Source organism: Marmota marmota, unplaced genomic scaffold, assembly GCF_001458135.2.
Source record: "Marmota marmota marmota unplaced genomic scaffold, marMar, whole genome shotgun sequence".
Lineage (NCBI taxonomy): Eukaryota > Metazoa > Chordata > Mammalia > Rodentia > Sciuridae > Marmota > Marmota marmota.
The window spans coordinates 44,716,378-44,731,628 of record NW_026000026.1 but is presented as its reverse complement, the minus strand read 5'-3'; the positions used below and the strand labels follow the sequence as shown (position 1 = coordinate 44,731,628).

Below are 15,251 nucleotides of genomic sequence, written 5' to 3'. Positions count from 1 at the left end.
TGGGAATTAGAGCAGATTAATTGGGGATTTATGATCATCTGCTGGCCTCCCATGTACTTATGTAGAAGGGAGAAAAGTGGTAAAGGTCTGGAGAGATTGGGCACACTGTCAAGTGGGCACTATTTAGTGCCACACTAGATAAAATGTGCTAATTATGATTCATTTGTCATCTGACTATCTAAAATGATCAGATACTTGATTTATTTTTAAACAATTTGAAAAGGGGAAAGAAGATTTTAAGTAGCCATTATCCTTCTATCTATCCTTTACTAAATTTTCCTTTAGTACTTTTTTTTTCTTCTCTGTCAGTAGATACTCTAGGTTGATTTTGACTCAGTTTTAAATATTTACTAATTAATAGTGATTACCATTCCTGATATTTTAACCTTTTTTCAGTTCTAAATACGAACTTATGCATGAAGCTGTGAAGGTATATCAGAAAACTATGGTCCTGCTATTTATAGTTAGATCCATTACTTGACAATTAAGAGTGCTTTTAAAGGTGGTAAGCAGAGAGAGGTAGGAAGTGGTTGATTAGCAAATGTACCTAAAAGGAGTGACTTATGAGGCAAAATGTTTTATTATGCAACTTCTGTGCTAAGCTATATTTCATAAAACATTGAATTTCAATACTGACAGAATTAAGAGGTGTTCTTATCCACCTTTTTTATTTTTAATGAGACTTGCCAAGTGACTTGCCCCAGGTCACAAAGAAAGGTAATGGCAAAACCTAGAGCTGGGGCCTTCTCTTTTCCTCCTTCTTTGATAAAAGAGTAATTAAAAGCAGACTCTGCCTTTTATTTCAAAGATGTCACCACTCCCCTCCCTCAGTTATCTTTTATGACTTTGCTCTGTGTGCAAGAGCTGTTATAAATTTGCTAATGATTCAACAGATCTGCATACATGTTTGTAATATTTGCTAAGATGAATTTTATAAGCTGCATGAAGTCATTCTGTCCTTGTTTTATAATTAGTCAATAAAGTGAAGCCAAAATAAAATTCGCAGTGTAGAAAGGAATCTAACTACACCAAGACGTCTGGTTTTATCCCTGAGGCTACTATTGTAGCCAAGGGTGATGTCAATACAGGTCTCTACTCTTTCCTCTTACTTTGCAAAGATTATATTTATTGATCTAATATTAGATCAATATTTATTATTAGATCAATATTTACTATTGGATCAGTATTAATAATTTATTATATACATGTATTTTATGGTAATGATCTTGAAGTCTTTGAAAAGAGAATAAAAATAAATAGGTGATAGCATTTCAGTCATAAAAAATATTTAATAAAATTTTTTCTTTCACATTCTTTTAGTTTTCAAAAACATTCACATTAGTATCAGATTTTAAATGGGTATTTAAAAATTTTATTTTCGATATACTTAACTATTTTACTTCTACTTTGACATTTTCCCTTTTAAGAAGTGCAATAAACATAAATTAAAGCACAAAGAACAGGTATATTGCAAAAGGTCACATTAAATATTATTTCCAAGTGGTCAGACTAGACCTGCTAGATTTTTATTTCTCAAAGTCTTCCTATGTTTGAATTAAAGAAAAAAGGGTTGTAGTTTCAAAAATCTATATATAATTTGTCAGGGATATCTTCTTGGGAGAAGAGATATCCAAGTTGTGACCTGGAAAATAAGTGGAAGTTAAAGAGGTAAAACTAAGGGAAGGCAGAGAAAAAAGAGGGTGTGCAAAGGCAAAGAGCAGGAGAGAGTAGGTCGAAGAAATGGGAGAATCTCAGTGGAAGACATTGAATTTTTTCACTGTCATGCTCTGCTATAGGCGCCTGTGAGACATATGAGTAGAGAGCTCTCTAGTAAGCAAACAAATAGGCAGAAACCAGCAAAGACATCAGGGCTAGACATGGAGATTCAGAAGTCTACAGCATACAGAGGGTAACTGAAGCCTTGGGAATGGAATGAAGAGGCAGAGAGGGATCTGCCAGAGCATCAGACAGTACATGTGAAACATTCTTTCAAGAAGTTTGGCTTTGAAAGGGGGAGGGAAAAGGGCTATAGCTATAGGGAGAATTTGGGTTCTAGGAAAAATGGAGCACAATTAAATACTGATGGGCAAAAGCTGAGAAAGTTAGCTAGGTTGGAAATAAAAAACGGTGAGGTTATAGAAGCAGAAAAACTCTGAGGAAGAGGTCCAGAGCTTAAGTGGGGGCAAATGTAGAAGAGCAGGAGCTCCTTTTGGAAGACAACCCACAGGTGGAGTCTAAGCTAGGTGAATTCAGGTAAGAGCATAGTTCTTGTGGACTGAAGTTGAAGTGAGTCTCATTTAATGGGTTGTTTCCTCTGAGGTCTTCAGTGAGCCCATCTGCTAAAAATCAGGGAGGCGATGGTGGGCTGAGTTCACTTACAGGTAAAGGAGGAGAAGTAGTCACTGGAGAGCAAGGGAAAGAACTGTCTCAGGAACTGAATAATTATTATACTGAGGGCTTTGTCTTTTCCCTAATTACAGCCAGGGCCAACCCCCTGCTCTAGAATAATACTAGGTCAGTAGCTTTGTTCATAATGGTAACTGACCTCACAGAAACTCAAATCCTGGTTACAGTTTGCCAAATGATTTTTGATCAGTTAAAAACAACATCCAAGAGTATTTATGTTTTAAAACTTTATTAGTAGTAACTTAAAATATTTTATTAAAAATTATACTTCCTCCCAATTGTATTCTCTTGTTGGTTGGTTTAGACTCTCATCGTGGCTTGGATCCGAGCAAACCTCTATGTGTATATTTCTCGAGAGCTCTGGGATGACTTTCTTGGTGTACTGTCCTCCCTCACAGAATGGGAGGAGCTCATCAGTGAATGGGCAAACATAATGGACTCCTTGACAGCAGTGCTTGCAAGAACTGTTTACGGAGTTGAAATGACAAACCTACCTCTGGATAAATTAAGTGAACAAAAGGAGAAGAAGCAACGAGGCAAAGGTACTTCCACTCTCCCAGGGTAGCACCAAATTCCTGGAACTGGGAAAGATTGTGTATTTATACATTGAAGCAATCAACACATGACATTTCATAATGAACTGAACTAACCAAATAACATCTTTTTAATGGTGGCATTAGATTGTGTCTCGTATTACTCTGTTCCCTTAATGTGACCAACAAGTTTCTGAAGAGGCTGTGGAAGGAGAAAGATGAGACAGAAGTAGTAGCAGTGATAATATTGATAACTAACAATAATAATAATAATGGCCTGTTCTTTGAAGGTCATCTCACTTCACCATCATGATGACTCTACAAAGTTGATATTATTATTATCCCGGTAACATAGACCAAAAAAAAAATGAAGTACATAGACTTTATAGTGATTGATTCATTCTAGATCACATAAGAAGTGATAAAGACCAAAATCAAAGCCAAGATTAGTCCTACTCAAGATTAGTCCTACAGCACTAAGATGTAGCTGTTTGCCTTCTGAGAAAATTTTGGGAGAAATTCTGAATGCTTCCAAGGGAAACTCATCTGTACTCCAACTTATTCTGTAAAGATTGAGGCAGTTCATAGGAATGCATATAGTACAGTAGATGGAATGTAAAAAGAAATGGGGCAAAATGAGCAGGGAGGAGCTACAGGTATGGTTATAATACCAAATTGCACGCTGTAGAGCCTCATATGCTTGCTGGGAAGGTAGGGAAGGGGCATCCTTGAATTTGATTTTCATTTTTGCAGTGTTATAATATACAGAATCACAGAGTACATAAAGTAAAAACAGTTCACTTCCTTAGGTGATATGTAGTTTGATCCTAAGACAGGAGAAATTTCTCCTTCAAAGCCCCATCAAGAGTACACATGAAGTGGCTGGGGTATGGCACAGTGGTAAAGCACTTGCCTTCCACATGTGAGGCACTGGGTTCAATCCTCAGCACCACATAAAAGTAAATAAACAAAATAAAGACACTGCTTCCATGTTCAACTAAAAAATATTTTAAAAAAGAGTACATATGACTTATTATAATAGACTACACTCAATAATAACCTTAATATAGACTGTATCAGTTGCATGTGACAATTCCCCCCAAAATTTAGTGCCTTAATATAACACGACTTAATGAATTTTCAATTTGGATAGCACTCAGTTGATCATTTACTCTGTTAGTCTTTGCTTGATCCATTCCTGTTCTGGAGAAAATTAGGCTGTGCAAGGGTCAGCTAGACTGCTCTACTTCTAAGAGTTAGGTAGCTGACAGCCAGGGCAGTGGATGTGACTGCACCACATTTCACTACCCTGCAGGCTGGTTTGGGCTTGTTCAGATGATGGTTTAGGGCTCCAGGAGCAGCAAGGGGGCAAGCTCAATTATTTCAGAGCATTTCAAATCTCTGCTTGTTCAATTTTGCTACCAAAATAAGTCACATGATGAAGCCTGCAGGATTAGTGTGGGAAAGGACAACAGGGGATGCGGATATGGGGAAGTGTGAGCTAATTACAATGATTGGTTAACTATGTAACATGTAATTAATTGGAACTGATTCTTACAATATATTTATTGCAGTCTGAGAGTAGCTTGCCAAAGCCCCAGTTAGTGAAACAAGGCAGTAAGAAGCCACAACAAAGTAGCTTAAGTACATGGCATTCCGTAGGAACAGTTTAATCTCAGTTTAGATTTAGAATGTGTAGTGCATTTATTTTTCTAACATATTTTTAGTAATAGATCCTTTTTTCTCCACTTTCTAAGCTCAACAGAATCCCTTTCCGAAATAACTTATATTAGATTAAAGATTTGGGATTGAAGTAAGCCAGAAAGCCAAGAGTTTGGGCCCTTGTCTTCCTTCCTTCTTGTCCTCTTTCACAGCTCTGAGGTCCTCTGTGTAAACCAGAGCCTGAGAGGATTGGGTTCTTCCAACTGGGAACTTGGCTTCCTAACACAGTGGATCTAGGCCCAGCAGAGAGTTTACCAGCTAAAAGCACCTTTCAGGTGGGGGAGGGAAAGAGCTGAGATAAGAAATAAAGATTTATTTTCTCAAACTAACCCCATTCCCTGCCTCCTGAAATCCTTATAATACACACACACACACACACACACACACTCGTACTCATATTCACCACCCTGCAATATTCTCTTCCCTCCCACTGTGCAAACATGAAGAGATATCCTTAGGAAGACAATTTTAAAAACACTGTTTCCAGAACAGTTAAGAACAAATTATTTAAATAATAACCGTGACACATATTTCTAACTTATATTGCTTTATTCTAAAGAGAGATTTAAGTATTTCTTGTAAAAATTTAAATATTCATTGTAGAAACACTTACCTTATAAACATTTATTACCTTTCACTAGACCAGTGAAACCAGAAAACACAGACAGAAGAACCTGGGTATGGAAATAAGCTACAGATTGCAACCACTGGCCACATCAGACCTATGCAAAAATCTCAAGTTCCTTATTGTTTTCCTCTTATTTTTCTTTTGGATCCTTGACCTTTCATTGAAATAATTGACCAGAGAAATATGAGAGAAAAGGAGTTGAATCTCAAAAAGTTGAGTTGAATCTCAATACAATCTGCAGAATCTTATAGTTTTAAGAGCTTTTTCTAAACTATGATTTTATATTTTATATTTTACATATATATATGTGTGTATATATGTAAAATATAAAATATATAATAAATATATATCATTTATTTATTTATTTATTATCTTGCTTATTTGACCAAATCTACATTAGAGTTTATAGGCATATATTTATTAGGGGATTGTGGAACAGTTGGAGCCTAGAGGATGTAGTACTATTCTAACATCATGATCTCTGGTTTTTGGTTTGTAAGTATTTGTTTTTGAAGTGTCCTGGGAACTGTGATTTAACATCATTTGATGTTTTTGTACTGAGAAAGATTTATTAATATCTTTGTATACTGAAATGAATACTATGAAGATACATTTTCCAAGATAATTGAAAATACTTTGGCAACAGGAATATTTAGTTATAATAACTTCCTAAATTGCCGTATGGGGAAATATTACCTAATTTGGAGCATGGGAACCTGCTAGTTATGTTTCATTGTATATATGCCATTTGCTGAGCTGCACCAGCTGTGAAATAAATGATGATGAAGTCAGTTTATTTTTCTCACCTTATCATTTATCAGGCTGTGTTATAGATTCTCAGAAAGGAACAACTGTGGGGAGATCTTTTTCTCTCAGCTGGCGGAGCCACCCAGATGTGACTGAGCCAATGCGATTTAGGAGTGCCACCACTTCTGGAGCACCAGGAGTTGAAAAGGCAAGGAATATTGTTCGCCAGAAAGCAACTGGTAAACATTTATTTTGTTTAAATATTTCTTTAAAATCTAATTGTTAACTAAAATGGGTTTATAGGAACACAGTATTTTAAAATTCTACCCAGAATTCAAATATTAGCACTTTTATTAAATGAAATTCTCTGTATCGTTATAATTTTCTGCTCAGGCTACTTTTCAGATCACAGTTTTCAATATTTCTAAGTTCTCCATTATGAAAAGAACTGGAGATGGTAATATTGAATGAGATATTTGTGCAAAATAGAGAAAATAGTGGTCTTGTTTGAACCTTGAAGAAAGTGGATTCCTAACAAATCTATCATTAGTTGCATTATTGTCATTGTTAAACAGTGTTCATCTAAAGAGTGTGTGTTAAGTGGTTCTGGCAAAGAAAAATAGACAAATACTCTTAGTTTTCAAGACTGGATGGAGACATTCTCATTTTTTGCTTCCTTAGAAAATTGATCTTTTCATTCCTATAGATGTTGTCTTTATAGTCTATTTGAATTAACAACTTGACCAAGAGCTCCCAGTTAATCAAATTGCTTTGCAACATTTTCCTCTTAAAATAAAGAGAGAAATATTTTAAAAGGAAACTCGTATCCAATATTTAATAAAGACCAATAAAGCTCCCTCCTCCCCGTTAACTTTGAGGCTGTACCTTAGGTTTCAAACAACTGTATTCCAGTTTCCTATAGTTTTTATGATCAATTATGCCATGTAATTATAATTGATACTCAGCTTATTGATTTCAGGAAATCATCAGATCCTCTGGCCATAAAGCAAGGATTCTGTTAAGCTGAACATACTTTACAGTGCTTACTAAAAGATTAGTATACATGGTTTAGGGTCCTGTTGGCATTTTTATGAAAATATGATATGCCTTAACCCTAACTTTCTCATGCTTTTTGCCATAGCATTTGCTGGTAACTATCACCTTATTTATATACCTCTCATAGTCTCCCTGTTTTCTTTCATCTTCTCTTCTGAGGAGAGACCCAATTCCTGATAACAGGCGGTTTTGAGTGTGCCCATTCACTGATTTCCCTTTAATTCTAATTCCTAAACACTCCTTTCTTCTACCATTGGATCCTTAAAGAAAAAGATCAGAAGTGTGTGACAAATAAAGGTGGAATCCTGCCTGAGCTGTCCAGACTTCCTGCTTTCCCTACCATCTTTGAATTATAATAAAAGTGAATTTAACAAATTAAAAACTATGATTTTTAAATTTTATTCTCACATGTTAATGAGGAACAAACTATTGTACATCAGATGTTCCATATGACTGTACTTCGCCGAAACATAGACACTAAAGAGATGGCATCTTAACAATCAGCAGGTATTTTAAACCAACAATATGGTAGAGGCATCAGCATGCTTTAGAAAATACTTAGAGCAGTTATGACAGTGAGGTTGTTATTAGCCCTTTCAGGTGTCTGAGAAGCCATGGCATTAGAAAATCAAGTACTTGTACAAAATCGTGTGAAAGTATTTATAGAATATATCTTTTAAAACCATAAGCTTGGCCTCTATAGGATTAATTAGACTTTTAGAAGGTAAGAATTGTAGCCTTTGAAAGATTATGAAGATGTTCAGCTGGATAAATCTATCATCTTTATAAATCTATATCTATGTACATATATACATACATTTTTTATTTCATTTTACTTTTTGAAAAATATAAAATATCATGAATTATTTTGTTATCTCTAAAAAAATGGCCTTTAAGGATTTTATTATATCATGATGTTTTTTAAAATTACATGAACTAAATGTTGTGATTTTACTCAGTTTTATTTTTTTGGTACTGGAAATTAGACTCTACAGCTGCGCTACATCCCCAGCCCTTTTTGTTTTTTGTTTTGAGACAGGGTCTTTCTAAGTTGCCGAGAACCTTGCTAAGTTGCGGCCTTGAACTTGTGATCCTCCAGCCTCAGCCTCCCGAGTCACTGGGGATTATAGGCCTGTACCACCATACCTGGCATTCAGTTTTATTTTTATGTTATATAAAAACTCACCTTTTATTAAAAAAAAAAGCCCAAAATATTTTCATGGTAGCACTTATTTTTTGTGGAAGCCACATTTTTATGAGAGAATACCAGCTCATGAAGTTATTTTTACTACTTTTAGTAGTAATCATTTTAATAGTAATGGTAATTATGGAAGATCCATTTGAAAGTGACTTTGCTTTCCCTAATTGCAATAAAAGATGATTTAAGAGTATTATATAATTATTTTCCCTACAGATTTCTTAGGTAGAGAAAATATCACTGATGGTAACATGAAGGAAAAATAAAATAAGCAGTTGCAAAGTGGAAAAATGACAATTAGTTTAGAGAGTGCACTAGGTTATAACTTTAAAGGCCTGCAAGGAGTCTTAAGTAAGGAAAACTTACAAAAGAAAACTTTATCCCTAAGTATGAATGATGATGAGTTTGGATTCCTAAAATGTGACAAAAATCAAAGCAAGTCTTTATTTTTATATAAAAATATCCTATATTTTATTACTTCTACAATTTCTAGTGATCAATTTTAGAGAAATGCCTAAACATTTAATTTATAAAAGGAAAACTTTTAAACAACACTCAAAAAGTTTCCAACATTTTGAGAGATGAGCAAATCTACTAAGAAATTTAAAGTGAGTGGGTTTGACATTTACATGGATGTTGTCATTTACATAGTATCTTCACACACATGTAAATTATACTGTAATCACTTTACAGATCATCCTTTTACTAATTCTAATAGGCAAAGAATGGGAGAAGGAACAGTAAACTAAAAAGTTTGTTTCACTTTTTACAAATCTGCCACTATTATTTTATTCATGATTTATAAAGATACATAAAATAAAACATCAAATAAACCTTATATTCTAAGGATGAAATGGATTTTTGTTGACTTTGGTTTTATATATATGAAACATGTTCTCTTCCTGTATCTGTCCATTTTCTCAAATATTTATTTGACCAGAGGTGTACAGAAAACTTAAGAACATCATAAAGTTGATATTAATAAACTATGGATTTAATAAGCATGAAATATGATATAAAAGGGTAGGTTTCATGGAGATTTTACCTTTTATTCAAATAACAAATCTTGTAATTTCAACTTGATTGTCACGCATTCTTGAGCTTTTAGGATATTTAATCTATTAGATGATTTGCTTTTGAATACAGTCAGCTTTCAGCAAACCAATTTCTTAGTTTTTTTTATTACTTGTAGAAGAATTTTAATCTTAGGCCAGATTTCTCTCACTGTGTCTTTTTGTGTGTGTCCTTTAGGAAGGGAAAAACTATTGTAATGTCTGACTGAATAATCAACCCAAATTTGAATCTGATACACAATAGAAGAAAAGATGCTAAACATATAAAACATTCCAAAATAAAATTGATTTTTTTATTGTTTATTCTTCTATGTTATCAGGGCAATTGAAAGTTGGCTGTATTTTGAGACTACAATTTAATAAAGTACTTTGTATGACTTCCTTTAAAGTTTAAAATGACCTCCTTGAAGTATTTAAAGAGAGACCAGAAAAATAGTAATAAAAAAGTAGTGAACGTTCTTGATAATGCTTCTGACATAATTATTACTTTATCTCTCCTGGAAGCTAAGCGAAGCCAGTCTATCAGCAACTGTGTCTACCTTTCTGAGGCTTTGCCTGCCACTAAAAGCGTCCCGCTCCTCCTTCACACCGTGAGCGCTCTCTTACCTGGTCTCTCTTACTCCTCTTGCTCTCACAGGCTGTCAGGTACTGTAACACTCTCTCATGTGTCCATCAATGTCTCCGAGCTCCTCCTGCTTGCCTCTGGGCCTTGCTTCTTTTGTTAATACCTACATATCATATATGGGTGCCTCACCATTGCACTTGTGTTAAAGTCCAATGAATATAAGTTAATTTTTTTGTGTAGTTAGAAGTTTTGTAGTGATTGGTCAAGAAAAATTTCTGCAACGCCAGTGGTCTTACATTCATAATGAAGAAGGATAGAGGATTTTTTTAGCCCATAATTTTTAACAGGGGGAAATATGATGATGCATGCCTTCCTGTGTCTCCTCTAGAGTGCTGACAGAAAGTAAGGGAATTTTCATAAAATTTTATAATATGTCAGTGTTAAAATGCTAACTGTGCCTTTCAAAAATATCAATAAACTGGAAAGTTATGCAGGTAAGACTTCTTTAGGGATAGTAAGTCATATAAATAATTTATATATAAAGTAATCATCAGTTTACGGAGACTCATACTGATAATTGATATTTAAGTAAAAAACCCTAAAAACTAAAAAGAGCTAATTTGCAAAAGAAACATTTTGTTACTGGACTTCAGCCAGTTGAAATTGAAATTGAAATTAGTCTTTTGTGGTTTACTCAAAATACGGTTCTTGATTTACTGAGATGTCACAGTACCAGGCATAGTAGGGTGAATACAGTTAATAATATCTCAGAATAGCTAGCTCAGAGGAATTTGAATGTACTCATCATAAAGAAATGATTAAAATTTAAACTTTGATAGAGATGCTAATTATTCAGGTCTGATCATTATCCATTGTGTACATGAATCAGGAACACTGCACATCATAAATATGTGTAATTATTGTGTATCAATTTAAAAAAGTTATTATAGTACCAAAGTGATTATTGGTATATCCACCATTACAAAAATATTTACTTTTCTTCAGTGAGTAATTACATCTATGTCTAGATATTTTTCAGTGATTCTAATATAAACAATTTTCTCATCAAAGGGAAATATTTTCATACTCTGTATTTTCAGAAATCTTGAATATAGATTAGTATTATTAAATATTGAAGATAGTCTAATTGTGGCTTTCTATGATTAAATCATATCATATTGTAGTTTGGCACAACAAAATTAATGGATTGGATGTGTTTTCTTATGTTCATATATGAATGCACAACCAGTGTAACCCCATATCATGTACAACCACTAGAATGGAAATTCATCCTCCATGTATATACAATATGTCAAAAAATATACTCTACTGTCATTATATCTAAAAGAAAATATTTAAAAATTGCTTTATCTAAAACAAAATTAAAGCTTAAGTTGAGTGATGAGTATATAAAATAATACCATATTATTTCATTTACAGACTATGAAGGAAGCAGTTAGTTTTACTGAGACTGATGACTACAGCCTTTCTTAGATAACTCTTTAGTAAATACTGATGGTGAAAAATAATAAGAATGGTACTTGGGGAAATGGCTATCCATTGGTTAACTTACTGATAACTTTTAACTGTTTATTTGGTTTTTCCAGAAAACATTACTGTTTAGAGGTGATTAAAAAGATACTTTAAACAAATTTGCTTCCTATTTGGCTTGTACTTACTCAAAGAAGTTTTTTTGTGGTGAAAAGTTTTATTTTACAGTTTCTTTAATTTTCATATTGTTTCACTTTAATTTTTTACTAGTTTTATTTTGTGTGTAATGTTTTCACAAAAATCTCTTCCTGTTAGTAATTTCATTTTAGAATCTTTTGTACTCATTCAGTCTGACATTTTATTTTACTCAGATTCTTGGTTCCTGTATAAACAGTTCCAACAGAAGTTCAATATTTAGAGCAGTGATTCTCAACTGGCACCTGGTGGGTAGAAGTCAGGGACACTGCTAAACTACCTACAATATACAGACTGGCCCCAGAATGAAGAACTATCAGGCCTCAAATATCAATAGTGCTAAGGGTAAAACACTTATTTGGGGTGAAATGAAGAAGACTGGTCTGGGTCTTCATTATTGTGCTTTTGCCATCCTGGTTTTATAGCACATAGAGTGAAGGGACTTAGGGCATAGTGACTTTTGAGAACAATTTGCTATTCTTTGATCTGGCAACTACAGTATCAAGCTCCTTCTTTCAGTCTGATGCCAGTTGTTCTTTATCACTTAAAATGATGCTGTTGTTCTTTGTGATTGTCCTGTTAGGAGATGGGGCCAAGAGCAGTGTATATCAGTCCTCAGTCTTAGAGTATACGTCCTCTACTGGTTGGCACATGGGCATATCCTGATAAACTATTGCTAGATAATATTCAGACACTTATAATTTATTTTCTGATCTTGAATTCCTTACCATATCAATGATTACTGCTTTTGTTTTCACGTAAGGTAATATTTCTTGTTTTTATTTTTAATCTGTGTGACCGGTCAACTCACAAAAATTGTTTTAGTAACATAAGCAATAGAGAATTACCTTCAACCATAATTACATTTACTCTGATCCTTTGGGGACTCTATTTGGTGGTGACATAATTTTGGTAGAGTTATTTGTCTTTGAGGGGGAAAGATGTGGTGTTTGTTCTTTGGAAGAGTCACAACCAACCTGTTTTTATTAATATGAATTGCTGAATAGCTACATTAAACACACGAGCGTGCGCGCGCCCACACACACGCGCGCACACACACACACACACACACACACACACTTTTTCCTTTGTGGGAAGTTTCTTGTAGCTGTTTTGCCATTTAATCTGCTTTTTATGTTGGGTCATTTATCAGTCTGTTGCATTCACAGGCTGTGCAGATGGTAGATTTTATTTTTCTTTGGGGAATATTATAATTGTAGTAATTAGAGGATCAGCTATCTTCCCTTATTCTAAAAAGACTTAAGGGACCTAATGGGAAGCCTCACTTAGCTGCTTCTGCATCTTGTTGGTAGGCTCTGGGGAAATGCTCATTGTCTGTTAGGACCGGGGCTGACTCACTTTTGGAAAGCTTGATCTTGTGAGAAGCCTCAATGTTGAGTGAATATATATCTACTGTGCTTTTTATAAGTTTAAGTTGTATAAGGGTAACTGGAACCCAGAACTTTGATTAGTAAAACATGAGCCTCATTCCATTAAATAAGATTGATTAAGAAAGTCTTAACTTTCAAATTACTTTGAAAATATTCAGATATCTGGAAAAAATAAAAGTTAATTAAGAGCTTATACATTTGGTTTCATTAAATCCTGATGATTCTTTTTCTCAGTGGGAAAAAATTAAGTAATCCTTTATTGATCATTTTTTGATGTTCTGAGTAAAGCTTTAGGAAGCGAAGTATTTAATATTGAGTAATTTATACCATCAAGAGACAAGAAAGTTTGTGCTTTTAAAATTTGGGTTATTGGGATTAACTAGGCTTTTGAGACAGTAAATGAATTGGTGAATTGAGCCAGAATTTAGTTCTTTGAAGTGATTCAAAACAATTATTATGTGACATTCAAAACAGAAGATGCATTAGAGCTAAGATTTATCAGGTAATTTTTCTATATTGTGGATCACTATTTTTCAACTTTGAATATTACATAATTCTGTATCTTGATATTTTCTTATCAGTGTTAAAATGACCTGCATTTGTTATAAAAGAATGACTGCTACAGCTGACACTAGGATGGGAGCAACTTTAGCACAAATTGCCCTTTCTTAACAAATGAAATACCAGCAGAGGGAGCCCAAGATCTGTTAAAAAAGAAAGGCCTCATGAACATGTTTTCATATATTAGAAAGCATGGATTGAGTGCATACTTAGTGCAAAGAATGAAAAAAGCCCAAGAAATGATGTATACTTACAAAACAGGCAATTGGGTTTAAATTGTGGGATAAGAATAATTGAAAATTTCCCATACCCTGTCTCATGATAGTCAACTACAGGAGTAGCTCAGAGCTCTGACAATACAACAAGTGCACTTGGCATTGTGGCTGTCACCTTTCTTCCACTTCAATCACTGATACTCCTGCTTCTTCCAGTTATTTCTATAGCTTGGGCTTCCTCCATTTGAGAAATCTCTCCTGACAGTTTTGCAAAAACAAAGCTTTAAAAGCTGCATTAGGCCAGCCTGTTGGGAAGACAGACCAGCTGGTGGTGGCAGGCGCTTCCTCCGTCTGCTATGTTGAGGACCAGTGGGGGCACTCTAATTTGGAAGGGATGGTGCTGTGGCTGTATTGTATCCCACCAGATGGCGGTGTTCTTTATCTTTAGAAGGAAGCTGCCAGTGTTGGCTCGGCTTTTATTTGCTTCTGCTCATACTCCAGAAAGCAACATCTACCAATTTTGGCATCAGATTAAGAGAATAAAACCCACTGCTCTTGCCACTATCCACAAAATGGGCACTGGCCAATTATATTTTAGAAAGTTAGGAAGCTCTTGGGCGCCCTCTACTGATGTTAGATTTAAAAGAATGTTCATTAACAAATATATTCTCTTCTTACAAGGTTTCTGCATCTTGCATAATTAGAATAAACAATGAAAGAAGATAGATGAAGGGCTGGCTCATGGTGTCATATGTTTTTGATTGTCTAACGCTGAAGACACTAGAAAGAGATTTGTGCTTTAGGATGTGTAGCTATTTTTTAAAAACAAAATCGCACATATGCTCTGTGCTTCTCCATGGAAAAAAATGATCAGTGCTTGGCTACTTAAGATGAAGTTAAAGAAAATCTGGGAAAACGAGACTTTAATGAGTCTGTCTCCTCCTGGAACCTTAGCCTATGTTTTCTTACACTCCAAGCTCACTTTCTGATCAGCATCCAAATTTAGATTGTAGTGTAGAACTTTGAATCTTAAAGGAAGGATCCCACAAATTTCATAGTTTTGAAGTCTTGTAATTGTATCAATATAATAGTAAATGGAATTTTCATTTGGATAGAAAAAATAAAGCAGCGACCCTTTGTAGAATTCCTGCATGTTAAACTTAGAATCATCATGTATACCATTTCTTGGTTGAGGTGAGCCATCACTTTGACTTATGGCTTGGAGTATAGAAAGGGCTATACAGAGGGAGGCTCACTGCCAGTGAGCCTCCATTTCTAGTGAGGAACTGGGTGACACAGCCAGGTAAGATAATACAGACTGAATTTTAATCAGTCTTTTCTTAGTAGCAGTGAAACTTTAGCTGATTAAAAAATTTGGAAAATATGGTGTCATGATTATGTGGATGTAAAGTTTTATAACTACATCAGTGAATATAGAGTGTGCTAAGGAACAGAGCGGTGGATCTTACA

At 34.5% G+C, this 15,251-nt stretch overlaps 1 protein-coding gene across 1 annotated transcript in view; it reads left to right on the top strand.

The window, feature by feature from the left end:
• The window catches only part of Ralgapa2 (Ral GTPase activating protein catalytic subunit alpha 2), a 293,361-nt gene that overhangs the window by 84,025 nt on the left and 194,085 nt on the right, over positions 1-15,251 (top strand). Inside the window, exons 15-17 of the mRNA XM_048811857.1 lie at positions 2,711-2,948; positions 6,111-6,275; positions 9,868-10,008. Of these exons, the coding sequence (XP_048667814.1) occupies positions 2,711-2,948; positions 6,111-6,275; positions 9,868-10,008 (544 nt within the window). The remainder of the gene's footprint in view (positions 1-2,710; positions 2,949-6,110; positions 6,276-9,867; positions 10,009-15,251) is intronic.